We start from the raw sequence: 23,274 nt of genomic DNA, 5'->3' as shown, positions 1-23,274 counted from the left end.
CCGCGCATCTCTAGCGTCCGCATTACTGAAGACGCCGCACCGATCCGCCTGTCGATCTCACCATCCACTCTTCCCTCACTCGTGAACAAGACTCCGAGGTACTTGAACTCCTCCACTTGGGGCAAGATCTCCTCCACAACCCGGAGATGGCACTCCACCCTTTTCCGGGCAAGAAAGTATCATTTTTTCCCCTAATAAGCTCATTTGAAGGACGTGAGCTCATTTGGGATGCAGTTAGCATTGCCCTGCTCTCTGCCTGACGTTAACGGCCATGATCACTTCTGGCCAGATTGTGCCGCTGCCAGACTCTTGCAGTATTTTTATTTTGTACGCCATACATTAGGGGTGGAACGGTACACAGGGATGTCCCGATCCGATATTTGGATCGGATCGGCTGCCGATATTTGCCAAAAATTGCGTATCGGCAATACATGTGAAAATGCCGATCCAGATCCAGTTTAAAAAAAAAACTCCGGTCCGTGTTTTCCAACGCACCGATTTAAATAATACATTCCACTTTTCTGCTGCTCCGTAATTTCCATTCCGCATTTTCCAACACACCTTCAACACATCTACAATTCTCACGCAGTTGCTTTTAGCTGCTGGCATTACACGACAGGCTCTTCTCACTCTTTCCTGTGTCTCCCTCTCACAGACAGCAAGCGCACCTTCTTACACACGTCACATACTGTCACGTCATACGTCACCTACGTATACGTCCTCCCCGAGCGGAGAGGTAGCAGCACGGCTAACGTTAGCTGTGATGCTAGCGCAGCCGTGCGAGCAACGCTCCCTCTAAGGTGCTCGCCTGTGCAATTGCGCACTGTTTAAGCGTCCATACGTGCCAACTACTCCGGTTTTCCCGTAATTAGTACGGTTTTCATCAACCTATTCCGGTTTTTCATTAATTAAATTTTTTTTTTTTTTTTTAAGTTTTATTCACGAAATCGCGTAACAACAATGACAATCGACACTGCTTCCCGTAACTTCCTATCGAGCCATTCCGAATGCCATGCGCGAGGCTATTTATAGCACCGCTGCCAAGCACGAGGCACCAGTTGCCATTGTTTCCAAACGAGCGAACGATCATGAAATCAGCCGGAGAAAAATCGCAAACGAGTCTTAAACCGAAAAGAAAACCGCAGTCATTCCGTGAAGAATATTCAAAAGCCTATCCGGGAATAATTATCCGTTCCAAAAAGGGTGAAAACTACGCGAATTGCACCTTGTGCAGACAAGATTTTTTCGATCGGACACGGAGGAATTAGCGATGTAAAAGACCACGTTGGGACAAAAAAACACAAGTCTAATGCCGTTGCTAGCGATACAAGTGGAAAACTTTCAACGTTTTTTGTCGCCCAAACAGATTCTTTGGATGTGATAAATGCCGAAGTTTTATTTACGGAGGCAATAATTGAGCACGGACTTCCAATCACACTGGCTGATCACATGGGACAGTTAAATGTTTGTAATGCAACCTTTAAAAATCATTACGCGGTGATCGCGGTCCCAAAAATAAACTTTTCTTGCATGATAATGTCCAGAAAAATTTGCTTTATATTACTATAGAGTCCTTTTAACGAATGAGTTTGATGGTTTATCACAAACCTTAAATGAAAGAAGTCCTTTGTTCTCCTGCACCATGCATGCACTTTGGCCTTGCTTCGTGTTTGGTGCGCAATCCTGTCGGCTGTATTTCACAGCACGACATACTGTTAAAAGTGTTTATACTATTTATGCTTTCAAGTCCAAGTTGAAGAAATCTTGTTAAATGTTGACAGCATAACTACCAAAATACAGAAGTATGTCCTTAATATTTTTGCAGTGCTATTTCTGTTGAAAAGTTAAAATGATGACATTAGAGATGTGATGTGCCACTTTTCAAGTGTCTGATGGCTTCAATTAATTTTCATTCATTTTTCATATTTTGAATTCTTTTGAAAGGCTTACAAAAAAACTACATTTGAATTGTAATTCCATGCTATTGACAGGACTATTAATTTTAATGAAGTTAGCTTACCATGTTTACAGTATGATAATTTTGATAGAAATGTGAATTTTAGGCACAGAATATTTTTTTTACAATTGAACAAGGCAGTAGATTATACAAGCTTGGACAGAAAGTTAATAATGACACCAATTTTTTTTTTAATGGAATTGTTTAGTACTGTTTTACCATTTGTTTACTGTAAAAAGTGTTTATACTTTCAATGAACAAATTGAAGTCTTGTGAAAGGTTGACAGGATAACTGGCATTAACTGTCAAAATAATTTCAAACTATTGAAGTTAGCTTACAGAATAAACATGTCAATCAACCCATATGATTTTTGCTGTAATATTTTTGTTTTGAAAAGTCACTGTGACTGATAGAAAAGTGATGGTTTTAGCAACATTTTAACCTGTCTGAATGCTAATAATCATTTTGCGGACCCTGGCTACTAGGTTTTTCTGATTTCAAAAGTTGGCAGGTATGAGCGTCCTCTGCGCATAGCAAATCTGTTCCACGCACAAAATCAAATAAAAAAAAAAAGCGCATAACAATTTCCGACGCACGGACACGACAGAGAAAACAGTTTTCGTCATCATTGTTCAAATATTGTGACGTCTGTCGAGACGCTTATCTCCATTCGGTGCCACACGCCCACACCATCAAAATGCCGAGGCAAAAATTTCCACATCAACACCGTATGAAAAAATTTGTGATTTTTTTTTAGTTGTGATTTCCTTCTCTGCATGAAAGTTTAAAAGTAGCATATATTAAGAGTTCGGAAATCGGTTAAAAAAATATATGGTCTTTTTTCTGCAACATCAAGGTATATATTGACGCTTACATAAGTCTGGTGATAATGTTCCCCTTTAAACAAGTTGAAAAACTTATTGGGGTGTTACCATTAGGTTGTGAATTGTACGGAATATTTTGTCTATGCGGTCTATTCAATTGAATATAAGTTGAAAAGGATTTGCAAATCTCTGCAACATCGCGTGGACATCGGGGGCGGTACCTCTGGATTGGCAGACCGGGGTGGTGGTTCCTCTCTTTAAGAAGGGGAACCGGAGGGTGTGTTCCAACTATCGTGGGATCACACTCCTCAGCCTTCCTGGTAAGGTCTATTCAGGTGTACTGGAGAGGAGGCTACGCCGGATAGTCGAACCTCGGATTCAGGAGGAACAGTGTGGTTTTCGTCCTGGTCGTGGAACTGTGGACCAGCTCTATACTCTCGGCAGGGTCCTTGAGGGTGCATGGGAGTTTGTGGACTTGGAGAAGGCATTCGACCGTGTACCCCGGGAAGTCCTGTGGGGAGTGCTCAGAGAGTATGGGGTAACGGACTGTCTTATTGTGGCAGTTCGCTCCCTGTATGATCAGTGTCAGAGTTTGGTCCGCATTGCCGGCAGTACCGTATTTTCCGCACTATAAGGCGCACCGGATTATTAGCCGCACCTTCTATGAATTACATATTTCATAATTTTGTCCACCAATAAGCCGCCCCGGACTATAAGCCGCGCCTACGCTGCGCTAAAGTGAATGTCAAAAAAACAGTCAGATAGTTCAGTCAAACTTTAATAATATATTGAAAACCAGCGTTCTAACAACTCTGTCCCAAAATGTACGCAAATGTGCAATCACAAACATAGTAAAATTCAAAATGGTGTAGAGCAAAAGCAACATAATGTTGCTCGAACGTTAATGTCACAACACACAAAATAAACATAGCGCTCACCTTCTGAAGTTATTCTTCATTCGTAAATCCTTCGAATTCTTCGTCTTCGGTGTCCGAATTGAAAAGTTGCGCAAGCGTGGGATCCAAAAATGGCCGGCTCCGTCTCGTCGAAGTCATCGGATTCAGTGTCGCTGTTGTTGTGCAGCAGTTCTGTGAATCCTGCCTTCCGGAAAGCTCGGACCACAGTTGTGACCGAAATATCTGCCCAGGCATTTACGATCCACTGGCAAATGTTGGCGTATGTCGTCCGGCGCTGTCTGCCCGTCTTAGTGAAGGTGTGTTCGCCTTTGGAGCTGTGTGAAAAAAGCCACCCGGCCTCTTCGCGTAAACTTCCCTTAACCACTCGCTCATCTTTTCTTCATCCATCCATCCCTTCGAGTTAGCTTTTATGATGACGCCGGCTGGAAAGGTCTCTTTTGGCAAGGTCTTCCTTTTGAATATCACCATGGGTGGAAGTTAGCATGGCAAGCTAGAACCACAGTGAAGGATGACTTCTCATTCCCTGTGGTGCGAATATTCACCGTACGTGCTCCCGTTCCACAGTGCGGTTCACAGGAATATCAGTTGCTGTGAAATACGGTAGTAATCCGTGTGCGGATGGAGAGATTGCGTCTTTTTATGAACCGGATCCTTGTCGCGTAGTAGGAGCCATTTTGTGGTCTTTACAGATGTAAACAGGAAATGAAACGTACGGTGATATCCGCGCGTTTTTTCTTCTTCTTCCGGGGGCGGGTGGTTGCTTACAGTAGAAGAAGAAGCGCTTCCTGTTCTATGGGGGCGGGTGCTTTCCTTGGCGGTTGCTTGCGTAGAAGAAGAAGCGCTTCCTGTTCTACCGGGAAAAAAGATGGCGGCTGTTTACCGAAGTTGCGAGATCGAAACTTTATGAAAATGAATCGTAATAAAGCGCACCGGGTTATAAGGCGCACTGTCAGCTTTTGAGAAAAATTGTGGTTTTTAGGTGCGCCTTATAGTGCGGAAAATACGGTAAGTCGGACACGTTTCCAGTGAGGGTTGGACTCCGCCAAGGCTGCCCTTTGTCACCCATTCTGTTCATAACCTTTATGGACAGAATTTCTAGGCGCAGTCAGGGCGTTGAGGGGATCCGGTTTGGTGGCTGCAGGATTAGGTCACTGCTATTTGCAGATGATGTGGTCCTGATGGCTTCCTCCGGCCAAGATCTTCAGCTCTCACTGGATCGGTTCGCAGCCGAGTGTGAAGCGACTGGGATGGGAATCAGCACCTCCAAGTCCGAGTCCATGGTTCTCTCCCGGAAAAGGGTGGAGTGCCATCTCCGGGTTGGGGAGGAGATCTTGCCCCAAGTGGAGGAGTTCAAGTACCTCGGAGTCTTGTTCACGAGTGGGGGAAGAGTGGATCGTGAGATCGACAGGCGGATCGGTGCGGCGTCTTCAGTAATGCGGACGCTGTATCGATCCGTTGTGGTGAAGAAGGAGCTGAGCCGGAAGGCAAAGCTCTCGATTTACCGGTCGATCTACGTTCCCATCCTCACCTATGGTCATGAGCTTTGGGTCATGACCGAAAGGACAAGATCACGGGTACAAGCGGCTGAAATGAGTTTCCTCCGCCGAGTGGCGGGGCTCTCCCTTAGAGATAGGGTGAGAAGCTCTGTCATTCGGGGGGAGCTTAAAGTAAAGCCGCTGCTCCTCCACATGGAGAGGAGCCAGATGAGGTGGTTCGGGCATCTGGTCAGGATGCCACCCGAACGCCTCCCTAGGAAGGTGTTTCGGGCACGTCCGACCGGTAGAAGGCCACGGGGAAGACCCAGGACACGCTGGGAAGACTATGTCTCCTGGCTGGCCTGGGAACGCCTCGGGATCCCCCGGGAGGAGCTGGACGAAGTGGCTGGGGAGAGGGAAGTCTGGGCTTCCCTGCTTAGGCTGCTGCCCCCGCGACCCGACCTCGGATAAGCGGAAGAAGATGGATGGATGGATTTGCAAATCATTGTAATCTGTTTTTATTTACCATTTACGTGCCAACTTCACTGGTTTTGTGTGTCGTACTGCTTTTTAACATTTTAGCAGACACATTGCATGAGGTATATTTGCACAAAGTATCGGATCGGTACCGCCGATACCAGCCTGAATTTTGCTTGATATCGGATCGGAAGGAAACTCATTGGCATGGCACATCACTACATTTATGTTACCATGCTCCTACCTAGGGCCTTTTGCTATGTTCTATAACATGCAGCAGACATGTAACACTTTTTCCGGGCATTTTGGAAGCAGTCCTGCAGTGCATCGACAACGAAACGCTTGAAGGTGCATTTATGAAAGATCCTGGCACTAGTAAACCTATATTGCTTCACCAGCTGTACACTGACTACTCTAAAGGGCATCCATTTTCAAGATATAATCAAATGCTTTAGTCAGATACTTCACAATAGAGAAGTGCTTGTTTGCACAGCCAGTATTATTACACTAACAAAGTGAGAGGCATTTTTAGGGTGGAGTGTCATCTAAAGTAAACCACAGGAACTTGACACCCTTCTGCTTCCAGACGTCAACCATACGATGAACGCAACCAGAGCAGAGCGGCGATGACTTTAATTAAAAGCAACTTGGCCTCACACGTTGAACACAGCCCCGAAGAGAAAATGTTAGCTCAAGCTTTTGTGGCGCGACCGACAGCTGTAAATATAAATATAAATTAAAGCTGCAAGCAGCATTGGTCGGGCCCGTGTATTTGGCAGATGCTAGTCCTAAGTGTCCCAATACTTTTGTCTACTTTTAGCCTGAAGTGTCCCAAGACTTTTGTCTAGTGTACCTACCTTGTCTGCATTGTGTGGGCACGTTAGTGCTTCCTGCTTTTAAGCAGCCATCTTAAAAAAACAGCAGCGCAGCGGGTCGTTGAAGGGTCATAAAATCAAAACCGGAGCAGGTATTAAAAAGCTGTTCTGTTATTTTATACACAAGGGTTTAATCTCTCTCCTGTGTTAGTTTGAAGCCGAAACGACAAACGCGCTCAGAGGAGAGAGTTTTTGAAGGAAGGTGACCGGTTTTTACAAAGAATTTGTTTTGAAGGGGGAATAGCAAACTTCCTGTTGATTTTTGCTGGGGGATGTCAATTTATGAAATGTAGGTCTAAGTGAGACCTACATAGAGGTTTTTGTTTCATGTCTCTCCGACCTTCCCAGGGAGAGTTACAGGCAGTTTTGTCAGTTTTTTCATCCGAGTAGCATTTTTTTGTGCGTTTCATTAAAAAAATTGCGCTAGAGCACAATTTTGAGATTTGGGGTTAGGTTTTTTTCATTAGATCGCAATTTTTGCCAGTCCTGATGTGTGTGTTCAGTTCGGTGAGTTTTGAAGCATGTTAAGGGGGTCAAATTACAGCTCAAAGAGGCAAAAGTGACTGTTTTTAGTACTTTTTTGTCTTGAAGGGGGAATTGCCAACTTCCTGTGTTCTTGTGTTTGCTGAGTTCTTTGGGACCTCAAAGACAATAATGTTGAATATTCAATAACATGGCAAATTCTTGCATCCAGCACACCTTACAATAGTGGTAATAAAAGATGCAACCTATGCTTGAAAGAGAAACTGTTTATCATATACCGTCCAGACCTGTCATCCCTCAACAAGCGCAGCGAAATTGTATCAGCATGCCGCCACAGACGGAAACACCTCCTAGGTAATACATGAGCCAATCACCACGCCCCTACGCCAGCCTGTACCCACCCACTCTGTGCCCTATATAAACCATGGTATGTGAATGCTCCCATTAAAATCTCCTGATGATTGAGGGAACCCCCTCATGAAACAGGCCTGTAGAGATGAAGTAGTCTTGTGATTTTTTTTCCCACACATACATACATATATATATATATATATATATATATATATATATATTAGAGATGCGCGGATAGGCAATTATTTCATCCGCAACCGCATGACAAAAGTCGTCAACCATCCGCATCCACCCGAATTAACATTTAATCAACACCGCACCCGCCCGTTGTTATATATCTAATATAGACGATGCAAGGCATTAGTGAGGTTATAAAGCTTTTGCCTGTTAAAGAAAGGCGACTGATCCAATGCAGCAATCATCTGGGAGCCGCGCTGAGCGCACCTCCAAGCGCGTGGAGGTGCGATGTCCCTCGCACCCGGGCTCGCGCCCGAGGCTTCAGCGCGCACCGCGGCGCCCATCCTACTCGTCGCGGCCTAGCCCTCGCGGCTCTCGCTGCCGGCGACGGCCGGGTATGGGCCCGACGCTCCAGCGCCATCCATTTTCAGGGCTAGTTGATTCGGCAGGTGGGTTGTTACACACTCCTTAGCGGGTTCCGACTTCCATGGCCACCGTCCTGCTGTCTATATCAACCAACACCTTTTCTGGGGTCTGATGAGCGTCGGCATCGGGCGCCTTAACCCGGCGTTCGGTTCATCCCGCAGCGCCAGTTCTGCTTGCCCCACCCCTTTCGTGAGCGCACTGCGCGCGGAGTGACCCCTGTTACGCGCCCCCGGCAACGGGGGTGGCGGGCAGGTAAGCTGCTTACCTGCTGCGCGTGACGCCGGCCGCGGCGAAGGCGGACGAGGCGGGGTGTCGGTGCGGTGGGCGCGGTGGTGACCCTGGACGTGCGTCGGGCCCTTCTCGCGGATCACCTCAGCTACGGCTCCCGGTGGGGCCCTCTCGGGGAAAGGGGCCTCGGTCCCGGACCCCGGCGAGGCGTCTCTTCTCCGCTCCGTAAAAGTGTCCATCTCTTTTTCTTTTTTTTTCTTCTGTTGTGGCATATGCTGCAGGTGCCTGCTCGTTTTTCGTATGTGGGTAACAACATTTAACTATGTATATATATTTCCCAATTGGTTTAACTGCCACCCGCCTGAATCTATTTAAAATCGATTTTTTTTTTATTTCAACCGCCCGACCCGACCCGCGGATAAAATCTAATTTTTTTTTATTTCATCCGCCCGATCCGCGGATAATCCGCGGACTCCGCGGTTGTGCCCGCAAACTGCGCATCTCTAATATATATATATATATATATATATATATATTCGGGAATTATATATATACATATGAAATACTTGACTTGGTGAATTCTAGCTGTAAATATACTCCTCCCCTCTTAGCCCCGACCCCAACCACGCCCCCGCCTCACCCCGACCACGACCCCCACCCCCCGAAATCGGAGGTCTGAAGGTTGGCAAGTATGGTTTACATCCACTGACGCATTGCAGGAGACAGCTCTTTACGACGCAACACGTCACACTGTCAAGACCCCGCTGTTCTACCATTTGCAGCTTTCTTTAGCCTCTCGGCGGCTTTTTATGCACTCGGACTCGTGGTTGATTGTTTGATGGCTGGTTTCTTTGATAAATTGCGTGGGTTGGCCTGCTCCGTGTCCAAGTTTCTGGAGTTGGGCGCAGCGTCCCAGCAAGGAGGTCTCACTCTGTCAACATGCGCGGCGATGAGCACCTGCAGAGTGAGAGATCGCCCTCCTGGGAAATGTTGTAATGGAGTCAACGGCGGACGCCTCAAAGTTGTCCCGAGAGGCGTCAGTCAGGCACTTGTTTGTTTCAATTCCCTCTTTGTTTCCCCCCCCCCGCACGCCTCGTCCATATGGTTGTCATACACTTCCTGGAAACTGAAGTGGGGCCTTGATGTTAATTGAAACAATACCGCGCTGACTTTAACACGTTTGGCAGCGGCCGCAATGCAAGCAGCCGGGGGGGCGAAGAATAGCATTATTGCAAGCGTCGTTTCCACGATCACTCCAAAAACTTTTAATAGCGGCTCAATTCCTGTGAAAGCAGACCTCATGTGTTTGACATGCCTTCCCTCTAAGCGCCAACGTCATTGGCGTCCAACGCCTTTTGATTTCATTCCCCCCTTCTCCTTCCTTTTGATTGCAGAGTGCTACACGGCCAACGGAGAGGACTACAGGGGCTTCCAGAACCAGACCGGCCTGCATGGCGGTAAACCCTGTCTCTTTTGGAACGAGACCTTCCAGCACCCCTACAACACGCTGAAGTACCCCAATGGCGAGGGCGGCTTGGGCAGACACAATTACTGCAGGTAAGCGTAGGGATGATGTTTGATAAGAAATGATCGAGTTCGAGCCCATTATCGAATCCTCTTATCGAACCGATTCCTTATCGATTCTCTTATCCAGTCCAGATAGGTTGTTGTACCGTATTTTCCGCACTATAAGGCGCACCGGATTATTAGCCGCACCTTCTATGAATTACATATTTCATAATTTTGTCCACCAATAAGCCGCCCCGGACTATAAGCCGCGCCTACGCTGCGCTAAAGTGAATGTCAAAAAAACAGTCAGATAGTTCAGTCAAACTTTAATAATATATTGAAAACCAGCGTTCTAACAACTCTGTCCCAAAATGTACGCAAATGTGCAATCACAAACATAGTAAAATTCAAAATGGTGTAGAGCAATAGTAACATAATGTTGCTCGAACGTTAATGTCACAACACACAAAATAAACATAGCGCTCACCTTCTGAAGTTATTCTTCATTCGTAAATCCTTCGAATTCTTCGTCTTCGGTGTCCGAATTGAAAAGTTGCGCAAGCGTGGTATCCAAAATGGCCGGTTCCGTCTCGTCGAAGTCATCGGGAGTCAGTGTCGCTGTTGTTCTGTGAATCCTGCCTTCCGGAAAGCTCGGACCACAGTTGTGACCGAAATATCTGCCCAGGCATTTACGATCCACTGGCAAATGTTGGCGTATGTCGTCCGGAGCTGTCTGCCCGTCTTAGTGAAGGTGTGTTCGCCTTCGGAGCTGTGTGAAAAAAGCCACCCGGCCTCTTCGCGTAAACTTCCCTTAACCACTCCCTCATCTTTTCTTCATCCATCCATCCCTTCGAGTTAGCTTTTATGATGACGCCGGCTGGAAAGGTCTCTTTTGGCAAGGTCTTCCTTTTGAATATCACCATGGGTGGAAGTTAGCATGGCAAGCTAGAACCACAGTGAAGGATGACTCCTCATTCCCTGTGGTGCGAATATTCACCGTACGTGCTCCCGTTCCACAGTGCGGATCACAGGAATATCAGTTGCTGTGAAATACGGTAGTAATCCGTGTGCGGATGGAGAGATTGCGTCTTTTTATGAACCGGATCCTTGTCCTTTGTAGGAGCCATTTTGTGGTCTTTACAGATGTAAACAGGAAATGAAACGTACGGTGATATCCGCGCGTTTTTTCTTCTTCTTCCGGGGGCGGGTGGTTGCTTAAAGCGCTTCCTGTTCTATGGGGGCGGGTGCTTTCCTTGGCGGTTGCTTGCGTAGAAGAAGAAGCGCTTCCTGTTCTACCGGGAAAAAAGATGGCGGCTGTTTACCGAAGTTGCGAGATCGAAACTTTATGAAAATTAATCGTAATAAAGCGCACCGGGTTATAAGGCGCACTGTTAGCTTTTGAGAAAATTTGTGGTTTTTAGGTGCGCCTTATAGTGCGGAAAATACGGTATATGTGTAGTGAGTCTTCTTCTGCGTTGTGTAATTTTTTAAAATAAAAGACACTTCACCATGCCGTCGGTTCAGTATTTATTGGAAACCATGTGTTGGAAACATGAAACACACACACACACACACAGGTCTCAACTTTCTGGCGGAGTGATATCTGCTCCTTCTCATTCAAACGTCCGAAGGAAGAGGAAGTAACATTCATTCATTCATATAAAAAATAATAATAAATTAAATGACATTAACAAAAACGTTTTCTTACAAAATAATAACGCACAAATCCACATACCTGTGTTGGAAACACAAAACACACACACACAGGTCTCAACTTTCTGGCGGAGTGATATCTGCTCCTGTGTGATGCAAACACCATGCGTAAGTACTATCAAACAATTTACACAGTCGACGCTCTACGTCTAAATAACCGAAATTGTGCATAAAAATTACTCAAAACAACACATCACTTGCACCCACAACAATATTGGGTTAACTTTTCAAGTATCTAGGAACATTTAGGAAGACTATTTACAATATGAAGAAACGCGGAGCAATGAAGAACTATTACCTTCTCATTCAAAAGTCCGAAGGAAGAGGAAGTAAAGCAGTCGAAAAACAGCAAAGACACTTCCCGCACCGGACATCCGGTTCTTCAAAATAAAAGCGTTACTTCAAAATAAATATAATACCCTGTCTAGTTCATAATATAGCGCAACAACATCACACTATTACATATGGAAAAAAAAACACACAATATTTGGTTTAACAAAAGCTCACTTTTATTATATAAGAAAAAAATTAAATCCAATAAATAAATAAATATTGACTGTTACCCCCCCTAAAAAATAATAATAAAATAAAAAAATATTGACTGTTGTTACCCAAAGTAGATTAGATTAGATTAGATTTATTGGTCCCCTTAGGGAAATTCATTGTCACTGTCGTACATTTAAACACTAGACATTACACATCACACAAAAAAAATAAAAAATAACAAAAAGACATCATACATGACTAACACACATTTACAGGCTTGTCAGACAGGTCGGCCGGGCCTGCTGTTAAGGGCGGCTATAGCTGCAGGGATCAGGCTTTTCCTGAGGCGGGCCCTCCGGAATTTGATAGTTCTGTACCTGCGCCCTGATGGTAGTGGGATGATGTATTGGTGTAGTGGGTGAGTGATATCCTGAACTATTGTTTTTGCCAGTCGGGTGATGGACCTGTGGTTTATGTCTGAAATGTTGGGTGCGGGTAGGCCGAGGATTTTAGCTGCTATGTTTGTAATGCGTGTGAGTTTCAATCAATCAATCAATCTTTATTTATATAGCCCTAAATCACAAGTGTCTCAAAGGGCTGCACAAGCCACAACGACATCCTCGGTACAAAGCCCACATACGGGCAAGGAAAAACTCACCCCAGTGGGACGTCGATGTGAATGACTATGAGAAACCTTGGAGAGGACCGCATATGTGGGTAACCCCCCCCCCCCTCTAGGGGAGACCGAAAGCAATGGATGTCGAGTGGGTCTGACATAATATTGTGAGAGTCCAGTCCATAGTGGATCCAACATAATAGTAAGAGTCCAGTCCATAGTGGGGCCAGCAGGACACCATCCCGAGCGGAGACGGGTCAGCAGCGCAGAGATGTTCCCTGCCGATGCACAGGCGAGCGGTCCACCCCGGGTCCCGACTCTGGACAGCCAGCACTTCATCCATGGCCACCGGACCTGTGCACCCCCGCCCCTCAAGGAAAAGGGGAGCAGAGGAGAAAAGAAAAGAAACGGCAGATCAACTGGTCTAACAGGGGGGCTATTTAAAGGCTAGAGTATACAAATGAGTTTTAAGATGGGACTTAAATGCTTCTACTGAGGTAGCATCTCTAATTGTTACCGGGAGGGCATTCCATAGTACTGGAGCCCCAATAGAAAACGCTCTATAGCCCGCAGACTTTTTTTGGGCTCTGGGAATCACTAATAAGCCGGAGTTCTTTGAACGCAGATTTCTTGCCGGGACATATGGTACAATGCAATCGACAAGATAGGACGGAGCTAGACCGTGTAGTATTTTATACGTAAGTAGTAAAACCTTAAAGTCACATCTTAAGTGCACAGGAAGCCAGTGCAGGTGAGCCAGTATAGGCGTAATATGATCAAACTTTCTTGTTCTTGTCAAAAGTCTAGCAGCCGCATTTTGTACCAACTGTAATTTTTTAATGCTAGACATAGGGAGACCCGAAAATAATACGTTACAATAGTCGAGACGAGACGTAACGAACGCATGAATAATGATCTCAGCGTCGCTAGTGGATAAAATAGAACGAATTTTAGCGATATTACGGAGATGAAAGAAGGCCGTTTTAGTAACACTCTTAATGTGTGACTCAAACGAGAGAGTTGGATGGAAGATAATACCCAGATTCTTTACTGATTCGCCTTGTGTAATTGTTTGGTTGTCAAATGTTAAGGTGGTATTATTAAATAAATGTCGGTGTTTAGCAGGACCGATAATCAGCATTTCCGTTTTCTTGGCGTTGAGTTGCAAGAAGTTAGCGGACATCCATTGTTTAATTTCATTAAGACACGAGTTTGGTCCGGTTGGTTACAGAAAGCATGGTGAAAAAACATGTGGACCAGTACAGAAGGATGGGTTGAACAATGCTTTGGTAAAGTAATAACAGGAGATGAGGTGCAACGTATAGTCCTTTAAGTTTCCGGATGGCTGACAGTCTTTGTTGACTTCTTTTTTGAATGTCCGTGGTGTGTTGATCAAAGGTGAGTTTATTGTCCAAGGTTACGCCCAGGTATTTAAAAGTGTCAACTGTTTTAACTGTTTGTGTGTTTATGATGATGGGGGGTTGAACCATATTTCTTTTGTTTTATTGACATTGATTTCCAGATAACTGGCTGTGCATGACTCTGTGAAATGTTTGACTGTGTTATGATAGTCCAGGATGGATTGACTGTTGGAGAGGAGTGCGAGAATGGCTGTGTCATCTGAGTATTTTAAGTATGTTGTGGTGGGTGAGGTGCTACGGCAGTCATTGGTGTAGAGTGTGTACAGGAAAGGGCTCAACACACATCCCTGTGGGACCCCGGTGTTGATGGTAAGCATCGGGGATGTGCTTGAGCCCACCCTTACTGCTTGCAATCGGTCGGTGAGGAAGTTGTGGGTGAGGTGGATCAGCTGAGGGGGGATGTTGAGCTGGTGTAGTTTCCGGATCAGTAGATGCTTCTGTAGGGAGTTGAAGGCGGAGCTGAAGTCCACGAAGAGGATCCTGGCAAAGTTGCCTGGGGAGTCCAGATGCTGGAGGAGGAGATGCAGCAGGCAGGCCACAGCATCCTCTGTGCCCCTCCTGGCCCTGTAGGCAAATTGGAGGGGGTCCAGGTGTGGGGTGACAACTGGAAGGATGTTGTGAAGCAGCAGTTTCTCCAGGCACTTCATAATTATGGATATTAAGTGGGATTTTTCAGTCTCAGTCCTAGTCCTACTTCTCATTCCAGTCTCAGTCCTAGTCCTACTTCTCATTCCAGTCTCAGTCCTAGTCCTACTTCTCATTCCAGTCTCAGTCCTACTCCTACTTCTCATTCCAGTCTCAGTCCTAGTCCTACTTCTCATTCCAGTCTCAGTCCTAGTCCTACTTCTCATTCCAGTCTCAGTCCTAGTCCTACTTCTCATTCCAGTCTCAGTCCTACTCCTACTTCTCATTCCAGTCTCAGTCCTAGTCCTACTTCTCATTCCAGTCTCAGTCCTACTCCTACTTCTCATTCCAGTCTCAGTCCTAGTCCTACTTCTCATTCCAGTCTCAGTCCTACTCCTACTTCTCATTCCAGTCTCAGTCCTAGTCCTACTTCTCATTCCAGTCTCAGTCCTACTCCTACTTCTCATTCCAGTCTCAGTCCTAGTCCTACTTCTCATTCCAGTCTCAGTCCTACTCCTACTTCTCATTCCAGTCTCAGTCCTAGTCCTACTTCTCATTCCAGTCTCAGTCCTACTCCTACTTCTCATTCCAGTCTCAGTCCTACTCCTACTTCTCATTCCAGTCTCAGTCCTAGTCCTACTTCTCATTCCAGTCTCAGTCCTAGTCCTACTTCTCATTCCAGTCTCAGTCCTACTCCTACTTCTCATTCCAGTCTCAGTCCTAGTCCTACTTCTCATTCCAGTCTCAGTCCTACTCCTACTTCCCATTCCAGTCTCAGTCCTAGTCCTACTTCTCATTCCAGTCTCAGTCCTACTCCTACTTCTCATTCCAGTCTCAGTCCTAGTCCTACTTCTCATTCCAGTCTCAGTCCTACTCCTACTTCCCATTCCAGTCTCAGTCCTAGTCCTACTTCTCATTCCAGTCTCAGTCCTAGTCCTACTTCTCATTCCAGTCTCAGTCCTACTCCTACTTCTCATTCCAGTCTCAGTCCTAGTCCTACTTCTCATTCCAGTCTCAGTCCAACTCCTATTTCTCATTCCAGTCTCAGTCCTAGTCCTACTTCTCATTCCAGTCTCAGTCCTAGTCCTACTTCTCATTCCAGTCTCAGTCCTAGTCCTACTTCTCATTCCAGTCTCAGTCCTAGTCCTACTTCTCAGAAAAACAAATATATACAGTAGAGATGCGCGGTTTGCGGACACAACCGCGGAGTCCGCGGATAATCCGCCTCATATAACGTACACTTATTCAGCCTGTTGTTCACTATTCTTGATTTATTTTAAATTGCCTTTCAAATGTCTATTCTTGCTGTTGGCTTTTATCAAATACATTTACCCAAAAATGCGACTTATATATGTTTTTTCCCTTCTTTATTATGCATTTTCGGCAGGTGCGACTTATACTCAGGTGCGACTTATACTCTGAAAAATACGGTAATATAAATGTGTAGGGGGGGTGTATGGTGTGTGGTCATTAAATATGTATTCTGATATATGTTCTTCACAGAAAATGAGCCAAAGTCAGTGAGTCTCAGTTTGAAAAATTAATTAATTGTATAATTTTTATTTTAATAAAAAATGAAAACGAGTCCCACAGACCCAAACACCACACCTTGTGTCATACTTGCCAACCCTCCCGAATTTTCCGGGACACTCCCGAAATTCAGCGCCTCTCCCGAAAACCTCCCGGGATAAATATTCTCCCGAAAATCTCCCGGTTTTCAGCCGGAGCTGGAGGCCACGCCCCCTCCAGCTCCATGCGGACCTGAGTGAGGACAGCCTTTTTTCACGACGGGAGGACAACAGGGTGACAAGAACTAAATCATCCAGACTAGAGATAAATTGTATTATTATGTTTATCTTACTTAAAAATAAATAGATTTATTAATAAAAAATAAAATAAAAAATACATGTTTACTCTGGGGCGGCATAGCTCGGTTGGTAGAGCGGCCGTGCCAGCAACTTGAGGGTTGCAGGTTCGATCCCCGCTTCCGCCATCCTAGTTACTGCTGTTGTGTCCTTGGGCAAGACACTTTACCCACCTGCTCCCAGTGCCACCCACACTGGTTTAAAAATGTAACTTAGATATTGGGTTTCACTATGTAAAGCGCTTTGAGTCACTTGAGAAAAAGCGCTATATAAATGTAATTCACTTCACTTCACTATTTTGCTAAAAACATCAAAATTAATTGTATTTTAATTTGTATTTTTTCTGACTCCTTATTACATCCAGCCATAGAATTATACATTAAAATAAACATAGTTGAAATCATTCATTTTAAATGATCATAATAATTCATTTAAAATGACCATATTTAATTATTAAAATAATTGCTTGTTTATCAACAACTTTAGCATTTTATTCATGACATTTTGAAGCTCCTGGTCGTGGAACTGTGGACCAGCTCTATACTCTGGGCAGGGTCCTTGAGGGTGCATGGGAGTTTGCCCAACCAGTCTACATGTGCTTTGTGGACTTGGAGAAGGCATTCGACCGTGTCCCTCGGGAAGTCCTGTGGGGAGTGCTCAGAGAGTATGGGGTTTCAGACTGTCTGATTGTGGCGGTCCGCTCCCTGTATGATCAGTGTCAGAGCTTGGTTCGCATTGCCGGCAGTAAGTCGGACACGTTTCCGGTGAGGGTTGGACTCCGCCAAGGCTGCCCTTTGTCACCGATTCTGTTCATAACTTTTATGGACAGAATTTCTAGGCGCAGTCAAGGCGTTGAGGGGATCCGGTTTGGTGGCTGCAGGATTAGGTCTCTGCTTTTTGCAGATGATTTGGTCCTGATGGCTTCATCTGGCCAGGATCTTCAGCTCTCACTGGATCGGTTCGCAGCTGAGTGTGAAGCGACTGGGATGAGAATCAGCACCTCCAAGTCCGAGTCCATGGTTCTCGCCCGGAAAAGGGTGGAGTGCCATCTCCGGGTTGGGAGGAGATCTTGCCCCAAGTGGAGGAGTTCAAGTACCTCGGAGTCTTGTTCACGAGTGAGGGAAGAGTGGATGGTGAGATCGACAGGCGGATCGGTGCGGCGTCTTCAGTAATGCGGACGCTGTATCGATCCGTTGTGGTGAAGAAGGAGCTGAGCCGGAAGGCAAAGCTCTCAATTTACCGGTCGATCTACGTTCCCATCCTCACCTATGGTCATGAGCTTTGGGTTATGACCGAAAGGACAAGATCACGGGTACAAGCGGCCGAAATGAGTTTCCTCCGCCGGGTGGCGGGGCTCTCCCTTAGAGATAGGGTGAGAAGCTCTGTCATCCGGGGGGAGCTCAAAGTAAAGCCGCTGCTCCTCCGCATCGAGAGGAGCCAGATGAGGTGGTTCGGGCATCTGGTCAGGATGCCACCCGAGCGCCTCCCTAAGGAGGTGTTTAGGGCATGTCCGACCGGTAGGAGGCCACGAGGAAGACCCAGGACACATTGGGAAGACTATGTCTCCCGGCTGGCCTGGGAACGCCTCGGGATCCCCCGGGAGGAGCTGGACGAAGTGGCTGGGGAGAGGGAAGTCTGGGCTTCCCTGCTTAGGCTGCTGCCCCCGCGACCCGACCTCGGATAAGCGGAAGAAGATGGATGGATGGATGGATGGATTTTGAAGCTCTCAGAAGCCAAGTTATGTTATATTCCTTAATATTTATATATGCAAGTTTGAAGTATCAATTATCTAAACACAGTTTTGTTTGCATATTTTCAGGATGTAGATATATATATATATATATATATATATATATATATATATATATATATATATATATATATATGTATATATATATATATATATATATATATATATATATATATACAGGTATATATATACATATATATATATATATATATATATATATATATATGTATGTGTGGGGAAAAAAAGACTATTTCATCTCTACAGGCCTGTTTCATGAGGGGTTCCCTCAATCATCAGGAGATTTCCTGATGATTGAGGGAACCCCTCATGAAACAGGCCTGTAGAGATGAAATAGTCTTGTGATTTTTTTTCCCACACATACATATATTGCGCTCTACTACGGTATCGAGCACTATTTTTTGGATAACCTTATTAAGACATATATATATATATATATATATATATATATATATATATATATATATATATATATATATATATATATATATATATATATATATATATATATATATATATGTATGTATATATATATATGTATATGTACGTATATATATATATATATGTGTATGAAATACTTGACTTGGTGAATTCTAGCTGTCAATATACTCCTCCCCTCTTAACCACGCCCCCGCCCTCATTCAACCACGCCCCCCCCACCTCCCGAAATCGGAGGTCTCAAGGTTGGCAAGTATGCCTTGTGTGGTGATGTCAAGAGGCTTTGCGTAGCTCGTTCCCGTCAGATGAGCCGCGGCACTTTGAGTCATTGAACGCCAAGAAGACGCTCGGACGTCTCTCTGCCCACGTTCAGCAGCGCCATCGCTCTCGGACCAAGATCGCGCTCGCGCTTCGCCGCCGGGCCTTGGCTCGTGCGTCCAGGACAGTGGCTTGGCTGAGGTCACGCCCGGAGGCCGTAGGAAACAAAATATCCATCCGCCTCCCCCGGCCCCAAAAGCCTCTGAAAGGTTTTTCTAAGTCACGGTTGTAAAGTCATAATGCAGCAATGCTTTGAAGTGGCGCTCGCGCTGGACGGGAAATGGGGAGATTTACGAGGAGGATACATGCGGCGGCTCACGCCAGGCTCTGCAGTCACATTAGGAGTGTTTTATGTCCGAGCAGCCGTGCAAAATGGACATCTTCATCCCCCCCACCCTCTACTTTAGCGATGCGTCGACAGCCAGCCTGGTTTCTTCCTGACGGGGGGTGCGGGGGGGATTATTTTTGCCCTCTCCGTTGCTAGAAAGGCCAAGTGGGAAAGATGAGAGGTTTATTGAAGGCTCGCACACAAGGTTGTGTATTTGTGTACGCCGCTGACGGTTTTACGGGCGCTCTTTGTTCGCGGGTTTAGGCAAAGCTGCTGCACAAGTCTTTGTGGAGAGTTGGGGTGTTAGATTAAGATTTCAGGAATGATTTATCAATCAATCAATCTTTATTTATATAGCCCTAAATCACAAGTGTCTCAAAGGGCTGCACAAGCCACAACGACATCCTCGGTACAAAGCCCACATACGGGCAAGGAAAAACTCACCCCAGTGGGACGTCGATGTGAATGACTATGAGAAACCTTGGAGAGGACCGCATATGTGGGTAACCCCCCCCCCTCTAGGGGAGACCGAAAGCAATGGATGTCGAGTGGGTCTGACATAATATTGTGAGAGTCCAGTCCATAGTGGATCCAACATAATAGTAAGAGTCCAGTCCATAGTGGGGCCAGCAGGACACCATCCCGAGCGGAGACGGGTCAGCAGCGTAGAGATGTTCCCAGCCGATGCACAGGCGAGCGGTCCACCCAGGGTCCAGACTCTGGACAGCCAGCACTTCATCCATGGCCACCGGACCTGTGCCCCCCCCCCCCTCAAGGAAAAGGGGAGCAGAGGAGAAAAGAAAAGAAACGGCAGATCAACTTTCCCACGTACTCCTCAATTTTATCAAGTGTGTTGGACTATTTGACTTGGGAGCCGCATTTGGGCTACGAAAATTTGGTCAGCTGCCGAAAGCGTAGGGTTGTACGGTATACCGCTATTAGTCAGAGGTGGGTATTTTCCGCACTATTAGCCGCACCTAAAAACCACAAATTTACTCAAAAGCCGACAGTGCGGCTTATAACCCGGTGCGCTTTATACATGGATTAATATTAAGATTCATTTTCATAAAGTTTCGGTCTCGCAACTACGGTAAACAGCCGCCGTCTTTTTTCCCCGTAGAAGAGGAAGTGCTTCTTCTTCTACGCAAGCAACCGCCAAGGTAAGCACCCGCCCCCATAGAACAGGAAGCGCTTCTTCTTCTACTGTAAGCAACCACCCGCCCGCGTAGAAGAAGAAGAAGCGCGCGGATATTACGTTTCATTTCCTTTGTGTGTTTACATCTGTAAAGACCACAAAATGGCTACTTTCCGTGCATATTGTAAAAACAAGATAGCTGAAAAAAAGATCCGGCCAGAGAACATTATCAACATGGACGAGGTTCCACTGACTTTTGATATTCCTGTGAACCGCACTGTGGATACAACGGGAGCACGTACGGTGAATATTCGCACCACAGGGAATGAGAAGTCATCCTTCACTGTGGTTCTAGCTTGCCATGCTAATGGCCAGAAACTTCCACCCATGGTGATATTCAAAAGGAAGACCTTGCCAAAAGAGACCTTTCCAGCCGGCGTCATCATAAAAGCTAACTCGAAGGGATGGATGGATGAAGAAAAGATGAGCGAGTGGTTAAGGTAAGTTTACGCGAAGAGGCCGGGTGGCTTTTTTCACGCAGCTCCGTCCATGTTGATATACGACTCCATGCGCGCCCACATCACGCTGGTTTTTAATATATTATTAAAGTTTGACTGACCTATCTGACTGTTTTTTTGACATTCCTTTAGCGCAGTTAGATGCGGCTTACAACACGGGGCGGCTTATAGGTGGACAAAGTTTTGAAATATGCCGTTCATTGAAGGCGCGGCTTATAACCCAGGGCGCCTTATGGTGCGGAAAATACGGTACTCCGTTACATCTACTTGAGTAACTTTTGTGATAAATTGTACTTCTAAGAGTAGTTTTAATGCAACATACTTTTACTTTTACTTGAGTATATTTATAGAGAAGAAACGCTACTTTTACTCCGCTACTTTTATCTACATTCAGCTTGCTACTCGCTACTAATTTTTATCGATCTGTTAATGCACGCTTTGTTTGTTTTGGTCTGTCAGACAGACCTTCATAGTGCCTGCGTTTCAACAAATACAGTCACTGGTGACGTTTCACTCCGTTCCACCAATCAGATGCAGTCACTGGTGACGTTGGACCAATCAAACAGAGCCAGGGGTCACATGACCTGACTTAAACAAGTTGAAAAACGTATTGGGGTGTTACCATTTAGTGGTCAATCATACGGAATATGTACTGTACTGTGCATTCTACTAATACAAGTTTCAATAAATCAATCAATCAATCAAAAGTGTGAAGGAAAAAAGACCCTTTTTTATTTCAACCGTACATCCCGTCAAAAGCCTAAAGACTGACTGCACAGTTCCTGTCTTCACAATAAAAGTGCCGCTCCATCGCGCCTGCGCTTTCAAAATAAGAGTCTCCGAAAGCCAGCGCAAACAAGCTAGCAAGCGACGGAGTTTGCCGCCAATGTATTTCTTGTAAAGTGTATAAAAACGAATATGGAAGCTGGACAAATAAGAAGCCAAAAACCAACCACTTTCATGTGGTATTAGACAGAAAGGAGGAACTTTTTTTCTCCTCCATTTGAAAACGTGGACGTTATCAGCACTACTGTCTGATTACAATCAATGCAAGTCATCAGAATCAGGTAATACACCAACTTATATTCTTGTCTTCATGAAAGAAAGGAATCTATATGTGTTAAACATGCATGTATATTCATTAAAACACCTTTAACATGTAAACAAAAACGGCAAAATAAATAAATATAAATTATACACTGTATATATCAATGTATGTATATATATATATGTGTGTATATATATATATATATATATATATATATATATATATATATGTGTGTATATATATATATGTGTGTGTGTGTATATATATATGTGTGTGTGTGTGTATATGTTACTCATCAGTTACTCAGTACTTGAGTAGCTTTTTCACAACATACTTTTTACTTTTACTCAAGTAAATATTTGGGTGACTACTCCTTACTTTTACTTGAGTAATAAATCTCTAAAGTAACAGTACTCTTACTTGACTACAATTTCTGGCTACTCTACCCACCTCTGCTATTAGTATAGTACCGCGATACTAATGAATCATTTTCGGTTCAACACCGCCTCTGAAACGTACCGGTCCCGCATCACAACATCTTTTTTCGTTTTTTTTTTAATGTATATTATGTTTATAAAGTAAGTAAATATGTCCCTGGACACATGAGGACTTTGAATAAGACCATTGTATCATCCTGTAACTACTTGGTATCAGATTGATACCCAAATTTGTGGTATCATCCAAAACTAATGTAAAGTATCAAAGAAGAGAAGAATAAGTGATTATCACATTTGAACAGAAGTGTAGATAGAACATGTTGAAAGAGAAAGTAAGCAGATATTAACAGTAAATGAACAAGTAGATTAATAATTAATTTTCTACCACTTGTCCTTAATAATGTAGATAAAATAATAACACAATATGTTACTGCATATGTCAGCAGACTAATTAGGAGCCTTTGTTTGTTTACTTACTAATAAAAGACAAGTTGTCTAGTATGTTCATTATTTTATTTAAGGACTTAACTGCAATAAGAAACATATGTTTAATGTACCCTAAGATTTTTTTTGTTAAAATAAAGCCAATAATGCAATTTTTTGTGGTCCCCTTTATTTAGAAAAGTACCGAAATAATTTTAGTACCGGTACCAATATATTTGTGTCGTTATACACATATATATATATATATATATATATATATATATATATATATATATATATATATATATATATATATATATATATCTATATATATAAACAAACTGTTGCGTCACAGTCCACACAACTACGGTGAGTTCAAGGACCGGCGAAATTAGTAGGACAAAACCGCGATGGGCCAAATACTCTCATCAGTGAA

General features: G+C 44.6%; 1 protein-coding gene across 2 annotated transcripts in view; it reads left to right on the top strand.

Moving 5' to 3' along the window:
* kremen1 (kringle containing transmembrane protein 1) overlaps positions 1–23,274 on the top strand; it is a 266,356-nt gene that overhangs the window by 90,561 nt on the left and 152,521 nt on the right. For both annotated transcript variants that reach the window (XM_061942079.2, XM_072912511.1), the window contains exon 2: positions 9,586–9,748. In XM_061942079.2, the coding sequence (XP_061798063.2) occupies positions 9,586–9,748 (163 nt within the window). The remainder of the gene's footprint in view (positions 1–9,585; positions 9,749–23,274) is intronic.

This window comes from Nerophis lumbriciformis, linkage group LG03 (assembly GCF_033978685.3).
Source record: "Nerophis lumbriciformis linkage group LG03, RoL_Nlum_v2.1, whole genome shotgun sequence".
Lineage (NCBI taxonomy): Eukaryota > Metazoa > Chordata > Actinopteri > Syngnathiformes > Syngnathidae > Nerophis > Nerophis lumbriciformis.
This window is presented reverse-complemented; position numbering and strand designations above follow the sequence as displayed.